The sequence below is a fragment of the Perca fluviatilis genome, chromosome 11, assembly GCF_010015445.1.
Source record: "Perca fluviatilis chromosome 11, GENO_Pfluv_1.0, whole genome shotgun sequence".
Taxonomy (NCBI): domain Eukaryota; kingdom Metazoa; phylum Chordata; class Actinopteri; order Perciformes; family Percidae; genus Perca; species Perca fluviatilis.
Window position 1 is genome coordinate 23,133,756 of NC_053122.1, and position 23,265 is coordinate 23,157,020.

Below are 23,265 nucleotides of genomic sequence, written 5' to 3' on the forward strand. Positions count from 1 at the left end.
AATCTTCCTGAAATCATGCATGGTTGAACATTTGAAATGAGCTCGCACATCACCCTCAGGCACTGATTCAGACTTGATTGGGGCAAGGCAAGCTGCAAGTGCTTATTTATACAACTACGTCATTTGGAGGCTGTCCAAAGGGAGGAAAGAGACTAAAAAGATTACAAAGGAGTGGGAATTTCATTAACCACATTCCATTAAATTAATAAGTTGAATCCAAGCTAATCAACAAGTTGCCTGGTACACATGCAGTGTGGATGACATGCGTTAAAGAAGCACACTAGATAGGTTAGATGTTTGAGAGGTAGGAGAAGAAGAAAAAAAAAATCAAAGGACTCCACCAACAATCTATATAATTATCATCATCTGCTGCTTTTCCTCCCTGGCAAAGAAACACTCCATCCATTTGTAGCAATCGCCCGGGGGAACGTTACATCAAAACTAATCATAACGATTAAAATCAGCTTCTCTGCGAGAGGGAGGCAATAGGCAAGTTGGAGGCAGGAAGAGTGAGGGTGTTGTAAATGCAGAAAAAAAAAAATCTTTATTTTATTTTATAAAAACATAAACTCAACAACGACTAAGGCACTGCTGCTGTGATCTCTTCCTTTGCTGGGAGTTTTATTCTGCAGATTGGTTTAGACTGGGGCAGAGACATGAGCTAATTGTATCCTGATCTTTGCCTTGAGGGGTTTCGGAGCCCTGGAGCAAGTATTCTCTGTATTTTGTTCTGTCTACCTTAGCCAAGCTATTGCATTTCTCACTGGTGTAGGAAGAGAAGCAGATCGTGGGCCAAATCGGAGGGAAAAGGTGCATAAATAGATACTTTATGCCGCTCTATGTTTCAGGTAAGCGGAGATTTATTTGGTTTGCTATTATTTCCGAGGCTGGGTGGACTGGGACATTGAGGCGCAGCAGCTTTTACGCATGTGCCAAGCGATTCGAGCGGTACAGTTCTTTAAAAATATTTAACCACTTCCTGGCTATTGTTCCTTAGTTACTGTACAAATGTATGCGCGTGGCTGCAATTTACGAAGCTTTGGTACATCTGGTCTAAGCGACCAGCGGATTACACTGCGATCTTGTCGAGCAAACACTCTACTTGTCCACCGTGTGAATTCGCTCCTGGCGCGTTTCAGCCTCGCACACATCGCCGTCTTCGTGTCGCTGTTGCTGTACAACTTGCTCATAACTTACCCAAACCTGCGTTTGCCGTTTTCATGAAGTATTTTTTTTAAAAGTCAGTTTAGTCGTGAAACAGTTCTATTTCCTGGCTGCCCCAGATCTTCTAATGAAAGACGCCATTGTGGAGTAATTTTGCCCCAGGCGTTTTTCTTATTCAGTAAGACAGGGTGTATTTTTTAAACACGTCAATGCAGAATCTGTGAATCACCCTTTAAAACAAGCCGTGATCCTGTTAAGAGAATCGTATTTATGGAGTCTAAACGAAGACACAAGCGATTTTATTCTTTCATCGCCTCTCTTGGCTCTTTGACCGCGCCGTGCGTAATCAACTCCAAGGTCCGACTGCGAATCGGCAAATATAGTTCACTAAGTAATACTCTGGAGCTATTTCGCCCATGGGAGCATGTATTGTGTAAAAAAAAAAACATCTACTGAGCTTCATAAAGTTTATACTGTAAAATGATATATAACATCCTAAAGCAAAAATACAATAAAATAGATAGTTTGGTTACATAATATTTCTCACTGTACTGCAGGGAGGCGAGGACTTTAAATTACATTTATTAAATGTAACATTATATATATATATATATATATATATATATATATATATATATATATATATATATATATATATATAATAAAGTTTAGGTCACCTGCAATGAAAGTCAGTACTCGGTTTCACCAGTTTCAGAGGGTGCATGAATAAACAGAATGAGATTGAGATGTTGGCTTGTCAGGATGATCACTTGATGGCGCTGTAACAACAAAACCATACTTCTTTACTACAGCATCGGTACATCTGTTTCCCAGTACAATTACACTGATCTGTCAAAAGATAAATAGGCCTATTTGAAAAACAAGTCAGTTAGTCCACATTTCAGTTCCAAGTCAGAGGTGCTTTACTTGGTAATTTGAAACCCCTTAGAGAAATGCTGTTATTATGTTTCATATTACGGCTCTGCCACTCCTGTGCCCTGGGACAGTTTGAACATGCACCACTGTCTCCAACAGCCTGCAGCAACCGAGCACTGAAATCACTTCCTTATCTGTGATGTCATGCTGATGCACTGCTACACAAAAAATTATGTGGAAGTAGACAAGTAGCCCGGCTACTCAGGTGATAATTATGTGTTTCTGGAGCACTGCTATGATATGAAATGCAACTGTCTTGGATGTAAAATGTGAAACTTTGCCTAAGTTCAGATTGCCTTTTATAGTCAACATCAACAGAGTGGCTTGTAGTTCTATGACATTGCTGATTCAGAGGCATTTCAGATGATTATTTCCCTTATTTGTCACCTTAAAAATTGGTTTATCCAGAATATCACATTTCTCTTTGCTCAGGAGCAGGTCAGCGAGGTGCCTTTCCTCTGGTAACTTCTTTTTCTGCGAGGCAACCTCTTCATCCTTTCACTAAACGCCAAAGTAGTTTTTACACTGAGCACATGTCTGCATTTGTTGCCACACACTCACAGAGCGACTGCGGTTATTGAACAAATACGCTTGAAGTTACTTGTGAGGTTGACATGATGCAAACCACAGACAATGTTATACGGTACATATCTCTGTATTCATCAAAAATACTGTTATTGTATTTATAAAATACCTGCATTGATAATTTCTAAAGTTTTCTTAAAATGTTTAAACACATGTATTAGCAAACTACTGTAGATTTGGTTTCGTTTGGAAGCTTGACCTTATAGAATCCAAAGTGGTACACACCTGACCAGCCTACAATATTTTCAGAGCATTCTGTTATGACAACCTCATTACCTGTTTTTTTTTTTTGCCTTTACAACCAGCAGTAACTGAAATGAACCCAAAGTCTGTAGTTGTCTGCGTGTGGACATTTGAAACAAATAGCCATAGGCAACAAAGCAGAGACAACCCATCCAGATTATGTAAATACCAGTCTGCCTGCCTCGAACTGAATGTTAATGCTCTGATCTGAAATGCTAATTGTGTCTTGTGCGATATGTCGAAACACTGAAAAGCTGCATTGTGGGATGAAAAATTGAAAGCTGGTTTGTTGCTGATGTTGATCCCAACAGGCCCGTTGATTATTGCAATAGCAGACAGGCACTTGCTTCCTAAGTTTTTAGGAGTGGGTAATACCCTGCATTAGCTTACTAAAGATGCAAACAGAGCTATAGGCTAGTGTGTTTTCCTTGAGATGTAAAGAAGATGGTAAAATGATGATTTTGCATAAAAAGGCTTAAAAGACTTCAGACCATTGATGGAAAAACAACAGGAGTAACTGGAGCAGCCCAAATACTCCCGGCTTTGATGCACTGTGCCTGTTTTAGATTTGTTTGTGCATACTGTGGTGCAACAAAATGACACAAGCTGGGTAAAGGAGCAAATTCCCCACATTTTGACTTGTTTCACAAAGGCTGGAAACTTTGGGAACACGTCGACAAACAGTCTCCCATGTGAGGGACATGCATGGGAGACTTTTGTAGCACTTGCCAAATTCAAAATGGCAACAGGTACTGTAGGGAAAGTGCTGGTGTGGCAGATCTGCAGTGCACATCTTGAAGCTGATGGCTCATACATGAGCATCCCTGATCAGCCATCCATCACATGTGGTGATCTTTGATTTGTCCCTGAGAAAAAAGTGTAAAGACAGAAATCAATGCAGACATGTCCAAGAAAAGGTGCACAACACGTGTATCTTTACTTCCAACAACTCAGAATGATTTAGTGATATAAGACCTCATTCCCACAACCCGCTACCCCCCTCCACCTCACACCCACCCAACCACCCGTTCTCTTTCACTCTCTCTTCTCTCTCCCCTGCAATTTTCCATAATGCCTTACAGATTTTACACTCAATCCACCTTTGCGATGACAAGGCTTTGAGGAAATCCAATTCCACCAAGCTGTTTTCAGAACTTACTCTCCACAGGCACACACTCGCTCTGACACTCACTCACACATACACACACACACACACCACCATCTCCACAAATTAGTCAGGGAACAAATTACCTGCATTCTGAGTGTGATCCCACGCACTTTGCCGACTGCCTTACACAGGTCCCCTTTTGAAGAGCAGCCATGTGATTTCTCTCTCTTTTGCCCTGCAGGCCCCTTTGCCTTCTGCGAGGGATTCTGGAGTTGAATTTTAAAACTATGTATGACTGCTGCCTGCGCTTATCAGCGCGTGCACAAGCGGCATGCAAATCAGACCAGGATCACACACCGCATTGGAGGCCTACACTCAAAGGCAAGCTTAATTGCTAATTGGGTATCTAGGTGTGAAACTCACACTGCCAATGAGAAGCAGGAATGTGGATGTTTTAAGGCCAGTGGTTGAACTAATTAATTTGAATCTGAATGTTATTAAAATTTGTGGATTCCCTGCATTTTCTATGAAGAAAAAAACAGCCCAGGAGAGTGCTGTGGCAGTACTTTTAACAGCAATTGGACATGTTGTGGTCTGGTTTTATACGACATGATGTCATTAGCGTGGGGGGTTTTGCAATGCTGATGTGGTCAGCGGACGTGGTGTTTACACACTGCAGTCATCATACAGTAACTGTGATAGTATTTGTCAGGCGTGTAGCCAAGGAGAAACTGATCAAGAAGATGCTTTAAGTGTCTTGCTGTTGTGGAGGGATGTGATGTGATTTGCTGTGATGTTTCTTTTTTGTTCACACAAAGGTCACTTAAGTTAATATCACTGTTATATTCTGTACAAATGATGAAAAGAGTGTTTATTCACTTCAACATTCATCACTGAAAAAGCTATCACTGGCTGCTTTTGTGTGATTGGAAAGAGCATGATCAGTCAGGTGCTTATGAGAGATGTGTGTTTGTGGGTGGAGGGTGTTAGAGGGCCATTTATGTCCAGGTGGTTGAGCGGGTTGGTCACCGCTTGGTTATTTTCACTGAACTTTGGACTTTGTGGGTCTGTTGTGTTGAAGGAGGGTTTGACCCGCTGAACACAACTGCTGCTCAACAATGGGCAGCAACATCAGGAGGAGGGTGACCGCGCGCAGACACACTGCTCCAAAAGGGCAAAGGCCAGCTGTGACAGGTCCAGATGTGCGCGTTGACACGACTCGCATATCCCGATCATTCTTTTTGTTGGGCAGGATTTCTTTTATTCTGAAAATGCGACACACATAGGCTACCTGCCACTGAAACAGCGACAGCCCAAAAGAGCCGTAGGCGCTACAATGCTAATGTTGTCGGGGGCTTTGACTTCTCCCAGCCATTGCAAAGAAGCTGCTCCGTGTGACAGCCACGGCGCTGCTCTTCCTCCCCCCCCGTGTTCGCTATCCCGCTTTTCACGCCTCTCCACATTTGGCAGGTTCGTTGGGGAAAAGCCGACCTCGTCCTATCTGTTAACCTCAACGTCTGCGCTGTAATGGACGAAACGGACATCATGGACTTAACGCATCAGAAAGCGAGAAAGCGACCGCGTCCAATCAGTTCTGTGGATGAGTCCGTGCACGCTTCCCTCAAACGGCTCCCGATGCGAGCGGCGGAGTGCAGGGAGCCCTCACTGATGTTCTCAGTCAGAGGAGAGCCGGTCCCCGCAGCATCTCTCAAGCAAAATGACCATTCGGTGACTTCCTCTCCAAACACAGTGATGCCGGCGCAGGTAAACGCGTAAAGTCCGATTTTGTCTGGGGGGGAAAAAAAGAGAAAATGACTGTAAGGCTGGGGTTTAACTGTCACCGAAGTGACAGACACTTAGGTTTTATTGAATGCAGTGTGTGCATAGATTGTCTTCCTGCTGTCCTTAATGTAGCCTAGAGTGCGCACTATTGTCACGCTATTTGAATATCACGCACGCACGCATAGTCCCGTTTCCTGCTTTAATTCACTGTTAAACCAGTTTGAATCATTTTCAGAAAATGTTTAAAATATAACTCTTTAATAATCCTCAGTGATTGAGGTGTCACAGACTAGTCTTTTCTCCCATCTTCACTCAAGAGTCTGAAACTTTTTCCGGGTGAAGTAATTTTCTTCTCAGAGCTTCACAGAAATTGTCTCCTAATGGTGTTTGTAGGTTAACAGGCACAATTTCTCCAAATCCTATTACAGTGTTCAAATCAAGAGTCATTATTGCTCATTTCCAAGACTATGAGATTGATGCTCCAAATTAATTTGGTTTCGGAGATTATGGCCCACAGGAGCGCATGCTTGTGGATTGTGGCAACATTCAGGTCAAGGTCAGGCTGCTCTAACTTGCAGAGAAGAAAATCTTCCCTTTCATTCCTGACTATGGAGTCTGTTGTGATACAGAAATATAAAAAATTGTTGGGTCAAATTATTTTTTTCCAATTTCAAATGTACTGAATCTTAATTATCAAGCCCCCAGTGGTTCCAATTGTGTATTTTTTTTTAAAGCAAATCTTGGTATGCAGAAGAATCTTCCGATCTGTGGTACCTCCCTGTGGTATAATATGTTGTCCCTTGTGTTGTGTTTTACAGGATCATCGCTCCAGCATGTCCAGGCCCATGATCACACGGTCACCGGTGTCTCCCTTGAGCAACCAGGGCATCCCAGCACCTGCACAGCTCACCAAGTCCAACGCCCCTGTGCACATTGATGTGGGCGGACACATGTACACCAGCAGTCTGGCCACCTTAACAAAATTCCCAGAATCCCGGTGAGTCTGCTCTACCATGCAAATGTATTTTAAGTGCAGCGATGAAGATAAAGTTAGCTGTTTTTTTTGGCTGGTAGTGAATGGTTGTGTCTATTATGTTGCTTGAAAGGAGGTTGTGTAAGATTCAGTGTTTTACACTTTCTTTTCAAGGCAGATGTATCAGCGTCAGAATGTCATTCTGTTTAATGTTTAATGTCATCCTGTGACGTTCAAATGTCACATCTTGTCAAATCACAGAAATATCTCGTGGATGCACTTGGTGGAGATACAAAGTATAAATTGAATGTTTACTCCTTCTATCCAAAACATCTGCAGCATTAGTTGCTTTTGGAGTTATCAAGTATAACAAAATGTTTTCCAGTGTAAGTAACACCCAGAGTTACACATGTACAATTTGTTGGAGTGCAGAATGCAGTGCACAGACAAAAGCAACTTGGTTATTCCGACAGATGTCACAGCAGTAAAGGGCCAAAGGGCATGGGGCCATCTGGAGGCTGGGAGGCCCCACTGTCGCTCCTAGCCCAGGCCCCAGGGTGACTGGCACCCTGCCTCAGGCAACCAACTACCAGCTGGCCCTGACCTTTCAGACCAACTCTGTTTTTAATCTTTTTCTTTCTTTCTTTCTTTCTTTCTTTCTTTCTTTCTTTCTTTCTTTCTTTCTTTCTTCACGGTTGATTAAGCTTGGTAGTGAATGTCTGTGCGAAGGTGGGAAAACATTTTAGAGCTTGAGAAAATGAGTGAGTCACATCATTTTGCACATGCTAATGTTTTGCCTCTCCCTCTTTCTTTTTTCTCTCCGTTGTCTACAAGGTGCAAAAAAAACACAAGCTCAAGAGTAGTATATCGATGATGCATTATATTAGTTCATACCTAATGTTGTGAACTTTAGCATTGAGAAATAAAGAAATAGTAAGATTGTTAATTTTGACATGTTGTCCTCCACCTCTCCACCCTCTCGCCTTGCCTCCCCACCCTCCCCCCCTCCCTTCTCTGTGGGTAGAATTGGTCGTCTCTTTGATGGCACAGAGCCTATAGTCCTGGACAGCCTGAAGCAGCACTACTTCATTGACAGGGATGGACACATGTTCCGCTACATCCTCAACTTCCTCAGGACGTCCAAGCTTCTCATCCCAGAAGACTTCAAAGTGAGTAGATGTCCATCCTAGAAACTGTAAAGTCCCATCAGCCAGTCAGCAGTCCTACAACTTACAATCAATGCCAAGGCCGTGGAATGCCTTTAGTCGCTAGTCCTCCTTGAATTGCTGAAAACGGTTCCCATGCTGGAGACAAAATATCAGGGCAAGCAAAGCTCAATCATAATGGATTTACTAGTCATCTGATGCAATTTGGTGCCCTCCAGCTCTAAGTGGCCAAAGATTTGTTTGAGATATGCAAGGAAAACAATAAGCTTGCATCAAGACAAATAAATAAATGCTCTGGCGCCCACGACCACATTGCATGTGCTAGATTTCATCAGTGCAGTGTTCTCAAGCCAAGTTTCTATCCAGCGTGAGTCTCACTGTATGTGACACATTAGCATTCCTACTTTTTTTTCACTCTTATGTGTCATTTAGTCAGTAATTACTTAACTTGCCCTGGGAGAAAACAAATAACCACAGTATCTGATGGACTGTCCACAGTGTGACTCAATCACTGGAAAGTATGTCAGCTATAATAAGCAAAGACAAAAGTCAGGCTCAAGTTCAAGCTAAGGCCCCATTCACATTGCGTAGATTTTGATAGAAACATGAGAACACTTGAATCTGGTGAGATTTAGGCCCTGCTGTCCTGCGGGTAAAGGATCGGCTCCTCTACCCCACACAACCCTGTGTTACATGTCGCACTACATCTCCTCTACTCTGGATCTTCTGTAATGTTTGCTGAATGGTGTCTTTGCTGGGGTTTATTGCTCGTTCATGTACAACAGTGGTTTTCAAACTTTGCTGTTTCTTTTTTTGGTTTGGATCCGCATTAAAAAGAAAATCAAAACCGTAAACTGATTAGCTTATTCTGTTTTTTATTAATTTTGCTATCTAGTATAGCAAGATGTCCTGTGTGCTGCATTCGACTACCAGCCTCATCCAATTCAGTTCAATCTACCTCAAAATACCAGGGAAGTATCTTATTTTTTGTAGGATTGCTTGAGGGCATGTCAAAAAAACTAAAATGAACAGGAGAGATTATCGGGCTATTGCATTTAAGAATCTGTAAATAAACACATTCAAACTAGAATGCTTTTAGATTAACTATACTGGCACAAATTAAAGTATATTGGAAAAGTTTTCTGCTAATCTTAATCTTTACAGTGTTGACGTCATGACCCAGCATGAGTCACATACTCGTCTCACTGACAGTCCATGAACCCTTACAGATTTTGTGTGGTAAATATATATACCTAGCGATATACAGTGTGGCTGGGGTTCGAATCCAACCCATGGCCCTTTGCTGCATGTCGTCCCCTCTCTCTCCCTTACCTGTCTATCTGTATTATCTAATAAAAGCCCTGAAAGTATAAAAAAAGAAAGTCACAAGATTATTATTAAACTATGTTTAATCTTATTTTTTTTTATCTTACCCTTTTTAAGTATTATTTGGATATATTTGCCTTTATTAGGAGACCGTAAAGACCTGACAGTAAATGAGGGATGTGGGGTAACTGTATATGGTCTTAAACCAGAAAGCCACAAGCCTGTTCTTTAAAAGGCAATTGATACTGATGATAAAACTTGTTAGTTAACCTGGTGAAGTAAAAACTGATGTTCACAGAACTACCATATCAAGCAGCACATCATCGCTGTCGGGCCTTGGATGTCCAGAACTGTTGATTGTCAGGAAATGAAAAACGGCTAATTTAAAAAAAAACATTTTATTGAGCTCGAAGTCAGATGAAATCCCCTCGTCACTGTTAAACCAACATACAGATGTAAAGGGTGACCAATAGCATTGATTTATGATAACAAATTAAAATGACGAAATATTGAAATAAGCGGTTCCTTCTCGCCAGCGACAACATGTAAGATAATATACATAATATCCTAAGATGTCAACGCCCTTTGCCCTGTCTCCTACAGGACTACAGTCTGCTGTACGAGGAGGCGCGGTACTTCCAGCTGCAGCCAATGCTTGCTGAGCTGGAGCGCTGGCGTCAGGACCAGGAGCTAGGCCGGGTGTCGCGCCCCTGCGAGTGCTTGGTGGTGCGCGTTGCACCTGACTTGGGCGAGAGGATCGCGCTCAGCGGTGACAAGGCCCTGATTGAAGACGTGTTTCCGGAAATCGGTGACGTCATGTGCAACTCTGTCAATGCCGGCTGGAACCATGACTCCACGCACGTCATCCGCTTCCCACTTAATGGATACTGCCACCTCAACTCTGTCCAGGTAAGGGGAACAGTGGGCTGCTGTGGGTGTACTGTCATTTATAGGCTACTCAGCATCTTTTTCAGCATTCCTCAATAAGTATAAACCCCTGAAAGGTTAGATAAAGTATGTTTTTCTATATTTTTCCATTCAGTTATATGCCCGAGGATTTGACTTAGGTGATGATCTGTTCATTCAACTTTTTTCATTTGCGGTTACACTGTAGACCTTTAGAATTTTACTGATGTCTGATTGCAAATTCTTATCTTTTTTAATCTAATCGAGTGCAAGAACAGCCTTGCGGAAAAACGAGTTCTTTGATGAGTATATCAAAGCATCAATTTGGCAAGCCATCATTACATAAGTCTACCATCATCTTTACTTCTCTGTGATCTGACCGGAATAATGATTTTTTAAATTCGGCTTCGGAGCTTGTGGATGGTCAGCTTTAAAACCTTTGCAGCACTCATACCACTGTATGTTGCATGGGTTCCATGTGGAAGAAAAACACATACAATTAAATCGATAAGTCATTTTGATTGTTTTAAACTTTCCCTTTGATATGGGCATCAGGGCCAAGCTGCACAGAAGGGACAGTAAATGGGTTAATGGTGGATTTCAACCCATTCATTAAGGAGATGGCTGACACCTTGAATCATGGTGGAGAGTCACATGATTGTGCAAACTGAGGGGAAACTGGCAGACAGACAGAGGATGGGAGCAATTCAGGATACGGTAAAACACTTAACAACCCTCTAAGACACTCGGGGGAATCATCTGACGTCTACACATAAGAGTATTCCCCCGAGTGTCTTAGAGGGTTGTTGGATCGATGCTCAATTTAAAATGAAAATAAAGCCACATTTTAGTAAGATTTCATACCAAATAGTAGTTCTGCAGAGCCACCAGACTCCTGCATGAAGTTGAATACCAGCAATTCTTTGAGGCTGTGCATGGTAGTGGTAGTTCTTCACTAAAATAAAGCAAAGTTAGAGAAGTAGTCTCGCCAAATGAGGTTATTTTTGTTGAAAAACATCCTTTACGGTTGTGGTGTTGGGAAAGTTGGGATTTCTAGGGGAGCAATACTATGACAAAACTTTTCATAGGCATAATGAGTTCTAGGCAAAACCATATTTTGAAGACTAAAACAAGACTTTAAAGGGAAAACTTCTACATTCAGAAAAACATTTTTAATTCATCTTTCATCATGTATTTGGCAATATTGTATTTCCCTGGTTAGATATTGATATTCCACTAATTAATTGATGGTAAAATCCTCAGATACGCATCAATAAGCAATGGAGGAGAGGCATATTTGAAAAGATTTCACAATAATTTGGACTGTGTCTCCATTTGAGGAAGTCAAATCTCCATCTCCCTCCCAAAAAACACACAAACAAACGCGTCTCTAAAGTGTGTGAGTCGTGGAGAGCAAGCAAGAGAGTGAGCATGCTCCCTGGCAGGTTGTCCCCAGGCAGGGCCCATAATCCTGTTTGGTTATTAAAGCACGCAGGCGGTGGATGCTGTATCTGCGGCTAATGGAGGCAGGGCGGGGGTTTGGAGAGAAGGAAGGGGGGCAGAGAGAGCTGCCAGCAGTAGGGGGACCTTTGTAGTTTTGGCGGAGGCTTGGGCCTGGGGGCTGGGGGAGAAATGGGGAGAGGGGGTTTTGCTGAGCAGCCCACACTGGGCCAAGTGGCAGAGAGAAAGCCTCACTGCTCCCTGGGGCCTCTTCGATGGAATGTGATCCTACAGCCCCCCTGGACACGTCTGTAGATGTCTGCAAGGCTGCGAGATCACACACACACACACACACACACACACACACACACACACACACACACACACACACACATACACACGTACACCAGAAAACAATGAAAATGAGGCATGAGGAAAATCGAGTCTTGTGAAAGTCTCATCCAAATTCTCATCACAGGCCGTATTACTCCCAGAGCTGTTTCCAATGCTTTACTTAGCACTAACTCTGCAGCATATAGCTAGAAGAGTTTTGGATGGTTCTGTGCTTTCCAGTAGTAAACAAAAGGTTAGAGGTTACATTTATGTTTTAGCATCACAATTTATTTGGGACTGGTAGACCTCCATGAATGATGTATCGGGCCTCTTGACCAGGTTGGCACTGACTATCAAAGATATATGAGTAAGCCCTGCCTGTCACCAGAGTGCTAATGCAGGATGCTAATGATGCTTTTCCCTCTGTGATTGATGTCCTGTATTGCCACTAACATCTTCCCCCTTCTATCCCATTCCACCTTTTCCAGGTTCTAGAGCGCCTGCAACAACGTGGCTTCGAGATCGCCGGCTCCTGTGGTGGAGGCGTGGACTCATCCCAATTCAGCGAGTACGTCCTGAGGAGGGAACTGAGGAGGACGAGTCAGCGAGGATCCAATTCAAACAGGATAAAGCAGGAGCAGCTGGACTAGAAACCTCCCGAGCTGTAGGAGGTGCTAGACTTTTCTGTGGCGTCCAAACGCTCAATGCTGCAGAGCTCTGTGGACTCTGTTTTTCTCCGTTTTCCTTGTTAATGTTTTTGTTTTCTTAAACTTGAGAACCATCTAGAGAATAAATATGAGGTGCAACAGGAGATTTTTTTGCCATAAGAAGATACAAGACATTTGAGATTGCACAGACATTTGTGAATGTCTAGCCCCCATAAACCAATTTAAAAAGGATTTATATACGCTGGATCCCCAAACAAAGTTTGTTTTAAAACTTGGAGCCTACATTAGGTTGACTATGATTTCTATTATACCCATATAAATTTAAAGGAAGGCTTTTATTGCTTACGTAGTATGTTGCATAGCTTGTCACCAATGACTTGATTTTGATGTCTCACTGGCAAATTGGCAAAGTCTGTTTTTATCCCTCGCTGTAAAAAGGTCACTAATGTGTTGCTTACAGTACAGAATGTCTCAGTTGTCATAAACCGTTAGTTTCAACAAAGCATCTTTTTTCACAACTAACATGATGTTGAATATTATGATACCAATGAAGTGTTTTTTTTTACTTTAATGAAAGTTATTTTATTGGATTATGCCATGAAATATAGTTGACATTAGTATCATCAAAATAAGACCCATCCATACGCAGTACAGAAAATAATTCAGTAAACTATTATGTCACAACATTTGCCTCTTTGCGTAGTATGAACTACTAACCCCCATGTGCTAACTTGGGAATTATTTAATTGGATCATAATATTCCCCTGAGTCATGACCTGTAAATTCCTTTCATTGTATATGTGTTTGTGTTTTTTACATTGAATCTTTTTAAAGCGATTTGTTGCCTCTAACATGACTGAACAGATTAAAGCTTAACGTACAACCGACTCCAAGATCACTTTTACTTGTAGCACATATTGATATGAAGTTGGATATATAGTATTTCTAAGATGACTGACCCACCTACGCTCCCTAGATTTGAGTAAAGAGGAATGTAGCACAAAATGTGAAATAAATCTCAACTTAAGTTGTCATGGTGTGTGTTCGCTGTTTTTACACCGCTGCTTTCACGTGTCTGCTAAGTGAGATGGCAATTCCTCACATTTTAATTCACTGCATCTATCTTACCTCGTAAGATTCTTTCTAGCAGCCTCTATGTGTTCAGTGGCAAACAAGAAACAAAATCTTTTACATTATGTAGTCTTTTAGCTAACAACCAGAGAGAAAGCTAACTTTACCAAGGCAATATTGTACCTTGGAGGATTTATGCTGGTGCATCAGTGACTACATGGGGCATTCTTTACTTAGTTATACTGAATGGAGCCGACTTCTCCACGCAAGTCTTGTCAGTTGTGCTTCCACATATCCCTGCAGGGCCAAAATCCAAAGTGAAATCCCACACGGAGCCCTGTCGTCTTGTCTTCATCCCTTTTGGCAGAATCTCCACTTTCTTTGGCTATCTACGGTTTATGCTATATGTCTCCCTTTCAGGCCTCTTTGCCCTAGATTCCCTTTTGACTGACTGTTATTCTCATAGGCTAGAGGTGCAACTGTGAGTGGTACACAGCAGTGCTTTGCTCTTAATCATGAAATCAAAGTATTCATGGAGGGAGGCATCAAACACATCAACAATAAAACTATTAGAGTTTGCAGACTTAAATTCAGTTTAACTCAGCATTCAAGTGTTGGGGGGCGATATATCACTGATGGATCATATCTTTTTAACAAATCAAATATGATCATTCTAAAACTCAACCTACATCATGAGCCATTTTTTTCAGATTTTCCACAAATTCTCAGTATTGATCATTTCAAATGAGCAAAAGACTACCTGATCAATATTTGAAATGTTTCATTTTCATTCACAGAAATAGTACATTCGGAAAACCACGTATTCCCTTTATGGCTGAGGGTTAAATGAGAAGTTTAATATCACTTTCATTTCTATACAATAAATATAAAGCTACAGTTGCTTAGCTTAGAACAAAAATTGTTAAACCTGTAAAACTCTGTCTAGAAAGGAAACAAGTGTATTTCCTAAAATGTCAAAGACTTCCTATAATACATGTATCTGTAACGATTCTACAGTGGAAATGATTGACAACTTGGTAGCAAGTATGAATCCCAGTGCATGGTCATGAAAAAAATCCTAAAAAAAAAATGTTAAGGGGGGTGTAAGAGAGAGAATGAACATGTGTTTTGTTTAAAATTCAGCTGTACTTTTTGTGCACACTATGTGATTTTTTAAGTTTGTTACCTGTGGGGCAGCCTGAGTATAATGAGACCCTGTCCAGCCCTATCTCTTCTCACTTCCTGGATTCAGACTAACTTGAAAAGGAATTAGAGATATCCTTCTCTCCGGACACAGCCTGTTGGAGAAAAGATGAATGGTAATAAGGAGCTGACTTCCAGTCATTTAGAGGACAGGGGTTTTGAGGAGAATAAAGTAATTTGAGCTCCTCCGCTCTTCTGTGGTGTGTCTGTGATCATGTCCCTCTCACTCGCTTTCTCTCGAGTGATTATTTCCAGTCATCAAAAGGCAGAGAAGGGCCTGGAGAAAGTGGCCGTGGCCATCGTTCCCTCGCTCCCCAGGCACAGCTTACTCACCACTAGTGAAGGTCAGTGGATGGACTCATTTACCTCGTCTTCCAATCATCGGCCCTCACAGTGCTCTATAGCGCCGTGAAAGTAGTGGCTACTTTATGAATGTCCTAACTAAATACACTTGGTATACTTATACAATATACTTAGTACTCTGAATTTAGTCTTATTCTATCTGCTGTCCTCTCTGTTGTTCTGTGTTGATCTATATTCTGTACTGTAGGTGCCTCCTACCTTTATTGAAAAAGCCCCTTGGCCATTTTATGCCAGCAAGATAATTATAAATGTAACCCGTGGCAAAAAAGCAACACAACTCCCACATCTCTCCCTTGCCATTTCTCTCTCTCTCTCTCTCTCTCTCCCTCTCTCTCTCTCTCCCTCTCACCTCCTCCTCTTCCCTAAGCCTCAGGAGCTGATTTCAAATTTTCAAAGATATCTCATAGTAAGGCTGTGAGATTGAAGGCTCATAAATACCTTTATTATAATATAATGGCCACATATTTCTAGCCATCATTTCGAGTGGAGAAATTAGTTAATCTGTGTGATGAATGCCTGCACAGTCTTTGGGGCTTTAAATGTTCTTAGATGGACCACCACTGGTAGGATAATATCTCAAATGGACTCTCGCTAGTAGAATAATATGTCACAGTGGCTTTGCTTGAGTTATAGAAATTCAAATCTTCATGTAAAATGGATCCAATCTAAATTCAAAAAGTGGAGCTCAGCACCTGTCCTAACAGGTTCTTGGGCTTGATCTTGCTTGAGAAGATGCATGCAAAAGAGAAATACCTGTTCCTTTTGCTTCTGCAGTAGGCTACCACATTAACACATAATCCTTAACGTCCCCCAAGTTTTTATTTTATTTCGTAGGAGCCTAAGGCAATTTGTAATAATCCACTTTTAATGTATAACAGATTGTAACCAAGTATGCTCTGATAATGTCCATGTTGGTTTTGTCAGCTCGGCCATACAAGATATTCTCTTGATAGTGAAGAAATGATGGAGGTGGATGGTTAGTGACAAAAGTCAACAATAACCTTTTTTCATTCACAAGAGCATGTTTTTTCTAATTTTCTAATATAGTTTCTGTGACTCCTTAGATATTATACCAGCACACCACTATTGCCCATATTATGAAACAAATCACTTTTTCTGGGATTTGGGGTGTTATTTTGTGTCTCTGGTGCTTCCACACGCATACAAACTTGGAAAAAAAAACATCCATACTATTTTGAGTGAGATACGGGTTTCTGAATGTAACCTGCCTTCAGTCTCCGGGTGAGCTGTTCAAAATCTGCAGGGCTTTCTACGTCACTAGCCGAAACGAAGGGGCTAACCGTAGCATGCTAGCGCTAGTATGCTAGCTTGTTCTCAATAGCAAAACAGCAAAACACTGCTACAACACACACTAGTTCACCATAATCTACAAAAGAACTACTTACATGTCCCTGTTCTGCAGGTATTCCATGCAAAGTTGGAAGTGCGCCCTCATATAGAAGAAGGCTAATCCTGCCTTGTAACTGACCGAAATTGTTTAAACAGCTAGCTAGCTGATATGATCCTTACCTAGCTACTGCACACGTGCGACTGCCAACGAAGATGTTACAGCAGTGAGATGTCTCACTCTGTAGTTAAAACAGAGACCTGAACACAGGGTGAAAAGAGGAGCTGCAGCAATGTGCAGTACAACAAAAAAATATGGTGTTTTTTGAAAATTAAACCATGTAAACCTATTCTGGTACAACCTCAAAATACAATTATGAACCTGAAAATGAGCATAATATGGGAGCTTTAATAACTTTATTTTAAAAGATTACTCCAGTGATTTAGTCTTGCACTTGCAAGAAACATATTTAAAAAGAAGCTTACTGTCAAAATCAATGAAGCAGAATCTGAGTATTTATAACCTGACTTTTAGTCCTTTGTAACGGTCAAGCTCCAAAAACACTGGATCCTACACTTCCCATAATGTTAAAAGACTGACAAGAGTCTACAGCCGCGCTAGCAGCTCTTTGAGGCTGTACTTAGACACCCTAGTGCTCTAAGCTAAATGCTAATGTCAGCATGCTAACATATGTTCACATTGGCAATGCTAACATGCTGATATTTAGGACGTTTAATGTTTACCATGTTCACCATTTTAGTTTAGCATATTAGCATGCTGACATTTCCCTAATTATCACTAAACATGAAGTAGGCCTACAGCTGAGGCTGATGGAAAGTCATTAGTTTTGCAGGAATTGGTCACAAACCAAAGTATTGGAAAAGTCATGATCACCAAAGTTATTCCAGTTCATCCTGAGGATATTTCCATCCAATAGCTGTAGAGACATTTCATTCAAAACCATAAATGTCAAACTCAGTGAGGGGATCACAAACACCATTAGGATAAATTTTCTGGGAACCACGAATGTCTGTACAAAATTCTATGCAACTACTAGCTGGATAAGTGAAAACATTGACCTGTTGAAAAATCAGGGTATCACCAAATTCTCTAGGAATCATCGTCTAGGCACCCTGGATATCTGTACGGCAAATGTATCCAATAGCTGCCAACTTGCCGAGATATTTCACTAAAAAACAAAAGTGTCAACCTGCTGGTGGCATAGGGGAAAAGTCAGTAGATTTCATTTTTCGTGACTCTGTACAAAATTGTATTGTAATCCACCATATTGTTGTTGAGATATTTCAGTCTGGACCAAAGTGGTGACCAAACCGACAGACCAACATTGCCATCACTGCCAGCATGGCAAAAGATCTGTTGTCCCTAAGCCCAAGATGTGATTACTCAAGAGATATCACCTGAGTAATTTTGTCCCACTTGACAAAGCTTCTCCAGAGCCACAGTAGACATTATACAACTGTTCTGCTATATAGTACTCTCCATGATTGCTTAACTTGACTTGGACATGTAAAATCGAGTGAGTGCCCCTTGAATAAAAAAGAAAGTGTAAGGCAGGTGTGTCAAACTCAACTTCACTCGGGGCCACACTGGAAAATAAGAATCACATCAAGGGCCAGACATGTTTACTTTATTGATATGCTTTTATTAAATCGAAAAAGTAAAATTTCTTTGACTGTATTATTGCATGTGTCATATAGCCTCTCACTTAAAGTTTGGTCGACATAAAGTCCTAAAGAAGTCAGGAAAAAGTTCCTCAGCCATCATAGAAAAAAACACCCCAAAACGTCAGAAAAAGTTACAAATCGTCAAAAAGAAAAGACAACAACGTCAGAAAAAGCGAAAACTAGGTGGGCCAAAATGTAGTGTGAACCTAAATTGATATGCGGGCCGGATCATAATCTGCGAGGGACCGGATTTGGCCCGCGGGCCTTGAGTTTGACACATGTGGTGTAAGGCAACGAAATGGCTAACCACCCTAGTTGTGTTAACTCTTTTTTATTAAATGTCTGCTCTTATGAGTAATTATTAAAGATCATGAGAGTGTACATTTCCACTAATATTGTACAGTGTTGTATCCTGCACCATATTACAGAAGGGCTACACTTGGTTTGCCTCTGTCTTAAGGTTGAAAACAGTAGATTTTACACACAACCTTTATCAGACCCTCTATTCACCTCATGGTGATTGGGCTGTAATGTGTGACAGTGCTCCAAGTGGAGGATTTACAGTAGTGCTCCATAACATGCTGAATTTTTCCGTTGTTTATTTATCAGTCAGGCCTTGAGTTATGGTGTGCTTGCAGTGAGGAATTTTAGACCGGACTATGGTCGCTGCAGGCCCCTTGGCATACACTGTACACTGAGAGGAAATCATTTATATTCTACTCCAGAGGTAACAGAAGAACATGAGATTGGGAAACAGCTCAAACACCACTCTGCTTGTGAGGCTTAAGGCGCAGAAAAGTCAAGCTGTTTTTTTTTTTTTTTGGTGCTGCAGAGCATATTCAAGCAAGTTCTGTTTTTCTTTTCTGTTTTTTAAATAGTTTCTCCAAAATTCTCCTAATATATATGCTGGGCTAAGTTCTACCTTCATGGTGACACATTTTTACACTGACGATGTATGGCACGGTGGAAGTGTGATGGAATGCTGGCTTTGGTGAGATTTTCAGCAGCCAGGAAATCTAACAAGTGAAACTGCCTGTAAATGCTATAGGTGCCACATTTCTAACCTGTACTGAAAATGCCTGGAGGGCATTTTAAGCCATTGAGATAATTGCAAATGTATCCTTTGGCAAAAACATCAGCAAGCTTGCCCCCTCCCTCACTCCATTCCTGCTTGCTCTCACTCCCTCCCTCTCTTGGTTGAGAATTAATAAGGGCTACCTATCCTTGATTAAAAGGTCTCAACTGTACTGTATTGCTCACCGGTAGCACCCCTCCCTGCACCATCCTTTCACATGGGTGGACCTGCATGTTAGGAGTGCTCTAATGATTCTGGAGCTTGCCATTCGAGGGCCACCCATCCATCATAGCGGTAAGGCCAGCGGCTTTATTATAATACAGAGGACAGACATGCTCTGAGGCTATGTGGGACACAATAGAGGTCTTTCAACAGACCTATAAATACATGATCTGTCAGAGTTGCTGTCCTGAGGGCGCTCTCAGCTAGGCTCTAGCCCTCAGGTCGGCCATCACTTATGCTAAGATATGCGCCACCCCCCCAGGCTAAGGCTAAGGCTCAGTTCATTTCAGCCCCTCATCAACCACCACATTCTACCTCCAGCCATAAGAATAAATAAGAACAAGATGAAAAAAGTGATTCATTATGATGGAGAGCAAAACCTTAACAAAACAAACAAAAGGAGGGAGTGAAAACAAACACTGATAGCCTACTATTGACTATTTGGCAGCAGCATGTGAAAAGCTGCTGCTGAAATAACAAAGGGACTTTGACAAACTTCAGTATTGGGAAAAGGCTGACCATGTTGGGACATTCGTTTTGTTATGTCACTGCTAAGCAACAACTATATTCAGAATTCTGACAAACAATACTTCACCTGCAATTGTGTGCACTAAATAAAAGGAAATGTCTTCTGGATGGGTGTCTTGTTTAGAGGAAGAAGTGGAACATCACTGTCTCCCATCAGCTTTTCCTCCAATATTATGCTTTTGTAAGTATATTATAAGTGATATATGCAGCTCCTCCTGATCCTCTCCTCACCTTATCTCAGGTGAGTATCTCCTTTCACTGTTGCCTCCAAGCCAAGATCAGCAATCTGGGTGTTGGGTGTGTTCTTTTGGAGATTAGTGTGGATGGAGGCTGTTGCATGTTAGAATAATAAACAGGTGAACACTCTGCATAATTCTCTATCTCTCTGCACCTTAATGTATTAAAATCATATTCTTCCTCGGGGCAGAAAACCAGCAGCAGATTATGTCCAGGGCATGGTGAGTGGAAACCGAATGACAAATCCCACCACTTGCACAACAATGATCACCTGGGCAGGAGGTTGCTATTTATCATGCTTTTCACCAAATCCTGCCATTTAAGGGTGCGATTCCAGCTGTCTGAATTGTAGGTATTGCTAATGTGACTGGCGATGTGGTAATGCTGTGTTTACACTGGGACACACTTCGCTGTATCTGCAAACAACACCTTACTCCAAACACATGTTCACATACGCACCCCCCAAGTTCTTCCTGTCCTATCCAGAGCATACCCACTCCACCAGCCCCCTCTTTGAGCACTCCAAGGGTTATTCCGGTCCCCTTGACAGCCAAGCCAGGTAGGGGGTAGTGTTCATAATAGCTGGTGTTCTCAGCTTTAAATTTTAGTGCCCCTTCTTTTCACACACACACACACACACACACACACACACACACACACACACACACACACACACACACACATGCACACACACACAACCGCCGCCCCCTGCACCAGTCTCATCCACCCCCCTGCGCTCCCTCCCCAACTCACTCTTCTTCTTCTTCTTCTTCTTCTTCTTCTTCTTCCCCCAGATCTCTCTTTGCCACAGCTGCTGCCTCCTGGTCTCGCCCAGAGCCTTCAGGAGGCTTCCCAGCTCCCTCTCCTTTCCCCTGCAGCCAAAAAGGAAAAGCAGGCAAAGGAGGAAAATAAAACTTCAGGCACACCACGCAAGGCCATCTGGGTAATCTTGTTCAAAAGGCTTGAGGTGATAGCTGCAATTTACACAGGCAAAAAAAAGAAAAAGAAAAAAAAGAACAGACCTCATTTCCATACCTACCAGCCTCAAGGAGTTGAAATTGAATAAACTAAGAATTAGAAAAGAATTACAGTAAAACCAATACGGAATATTCAACATTAGTTCATTTTGTCCTTGTAACACCCCCCCCTCACACAAACACACACACACACACACACACACACACACACACACACACACACACACACACACACACACACACACACATGTTGTGATTTACTAAGAAATAGAACAGTTGAGGTGACATGAAGGTGCCATGGACAACTAACTGAAGCACAACACAAGCATATACACACACACAGCTCCACTCAAATACACATGCAGACACACACAGCCGATGGGGGAAACAATATTTGTGATGAAAGCAAATCAAACTGAAATCCAACATGTTAAAGTCAAGTTGATTAGTGTGAAAATGTAAAAGCATCTTCAACTGGCATATCCCACAGTCATAAAGATATGTTAATTTGTAACTTAATGGCTGAAAGCATAATTTTGCTTATATAAACCTTGAAACATGCTGCATTTTTTAAATGTGCCTTAATTTAATGAAGTAAACACCACCACAAAACAATAAATGCCCCAATTAAAAAACAGGCATGAAGAGAAGTGTCTATTTCCCGTTTTGTCCCCGCGGACATATGTACCCAAGCGTGTCTTTGCATTTACCCACACGGAGAAGCATATGCATCGTGTGCAGCTCATAAACATCATGCCTTCACATTTCACATTAGCATATGTGCCATGTTGTTTAAGATGTAGGTTATCTGGTGTGAGATCCAGGCTACATGTTTATGGCGATATCACTGAGCATGCATTCATGTGTGTTTTTGAGTGTGTGTTGGGGGTAGGAATATGTTTGATTGTATGTAAGTGTCGCCAGAGATGTTATGGTGTTACTGTATAATTAGCACATTTTTTAGTCATGGTTACTATTCATAATTGTATGCAAGTTATTGGAATATATTGTGTGATAAAGGCAGGATGTGCCATCATCTATTCTTCCTTCCTTCTTTGCCTGCCCCTGTGTTTGTATGTCATCTGGCCTGCTTCGCACCCCTGGGGGGCATATCCCATCAGGCTTTCTGTGCTCCAATGTGTCCCGACAGACCTGATGTGATCTGAGTGGCTGACGGGTCTGTCCCTGCTGCCCGCTGTCTTTTCTCTTCCCTGCTTCACTCACACATGTGCCTAAGAAACACACAACCTGATGCAGGCTGACTGGAGTTTGCACCTCCTGTGGAAAGGCTCTAATCATGTGCATGTGTTATTATCTGCAGCATGTGCATCCACCAAAATGTTTTCCGCATGTAGGTGTCGTGCATGATACCTCACAACAATAATCTCGAGTTCCATCTTGAGTTTCAATTTTGCCGTGGATAATTCAAGTGTAGAACATGGTTACGTGCCTCACTTCTACTTTTAGTCCTATCCATTTGAATGAGTGCATAAATGTGAACGTTCAATTATGAAACCCCGCTGGAGAGAAACAATGCCCTCTTGGTTCAGTAGCCATATTACACACACACACACACACACACAAACACACACACACACACACACACACACACACACACACACACACACACACACACACACACACACACACACACACACACACACACACACACACACACAGGAGCCTGAGGGGATGCATAAAGAGTGGGGGTTGGATACCATGAGACTAGGGCATCAAACTGGGGCTTAGAGACAGAGATATACCAACTGGAACCTTATACCTACAGGGTGTGTGTGTGTGTGTGTGTGTGTGTGTTGTGTGTGTGTGTGTGTGTGTGTGTGTGTGTGCGTGTGTGTGTGGCTCGCATCCTTGTGTTAACAAAAACTCACACATATGGAGGAAGCAAGTGACATACTGAGGAAGAGA

General features: G+C 41.9%; 1 protein-coding gene across 3 annotated transcripts; it reads left to right on the forward strand.

Annotated features, from left to right (window-relative positions):
- Positions 1-500: 500 nt before the first annotated feature.
- LOC120568942 (BTB/POZ domain-containing protein KCTD1) lies at positions 501-13,662 on the forward strand. 3 transcript variants are annotated; one of them, XM_039816700.1, is made up of 6 exons: positions 501-848; positions 5,507-5,800; positions 6,637-6,815; positions 7,816-7,960; positions 9,887-10,192; positions 12,451-13,662. In XM_039816700.1, exons 1-6 carry the CDS (start codon positions 840-842, stop codon positions 12,610-12,612), a joined length of 1,095 nt encoding a protein of 364 aa, XP_039672634.1. In that variant the 5' UTR covers positions 501-839; the 3' UTR covers positions 12,613-13,662. The 3 variants fall into 3 exon arrangements, with proteins under 3 accessions (XP_039672634.1, XP_039672635.1, XP_039672636.1); XM_039816701.1 differs by lacking the exon at positions 5,507-5,800 and adding an exon at positions 4,278-4,417 and having other exon boundaries at positions 506-848; XM_039816702.1 differs by lacking the exon at positions 5,507-5,800 and having other exon boundaries at positions 507-848.
- Positions 13,663-23,265: the final 9,603 nt, after the last annotated feature.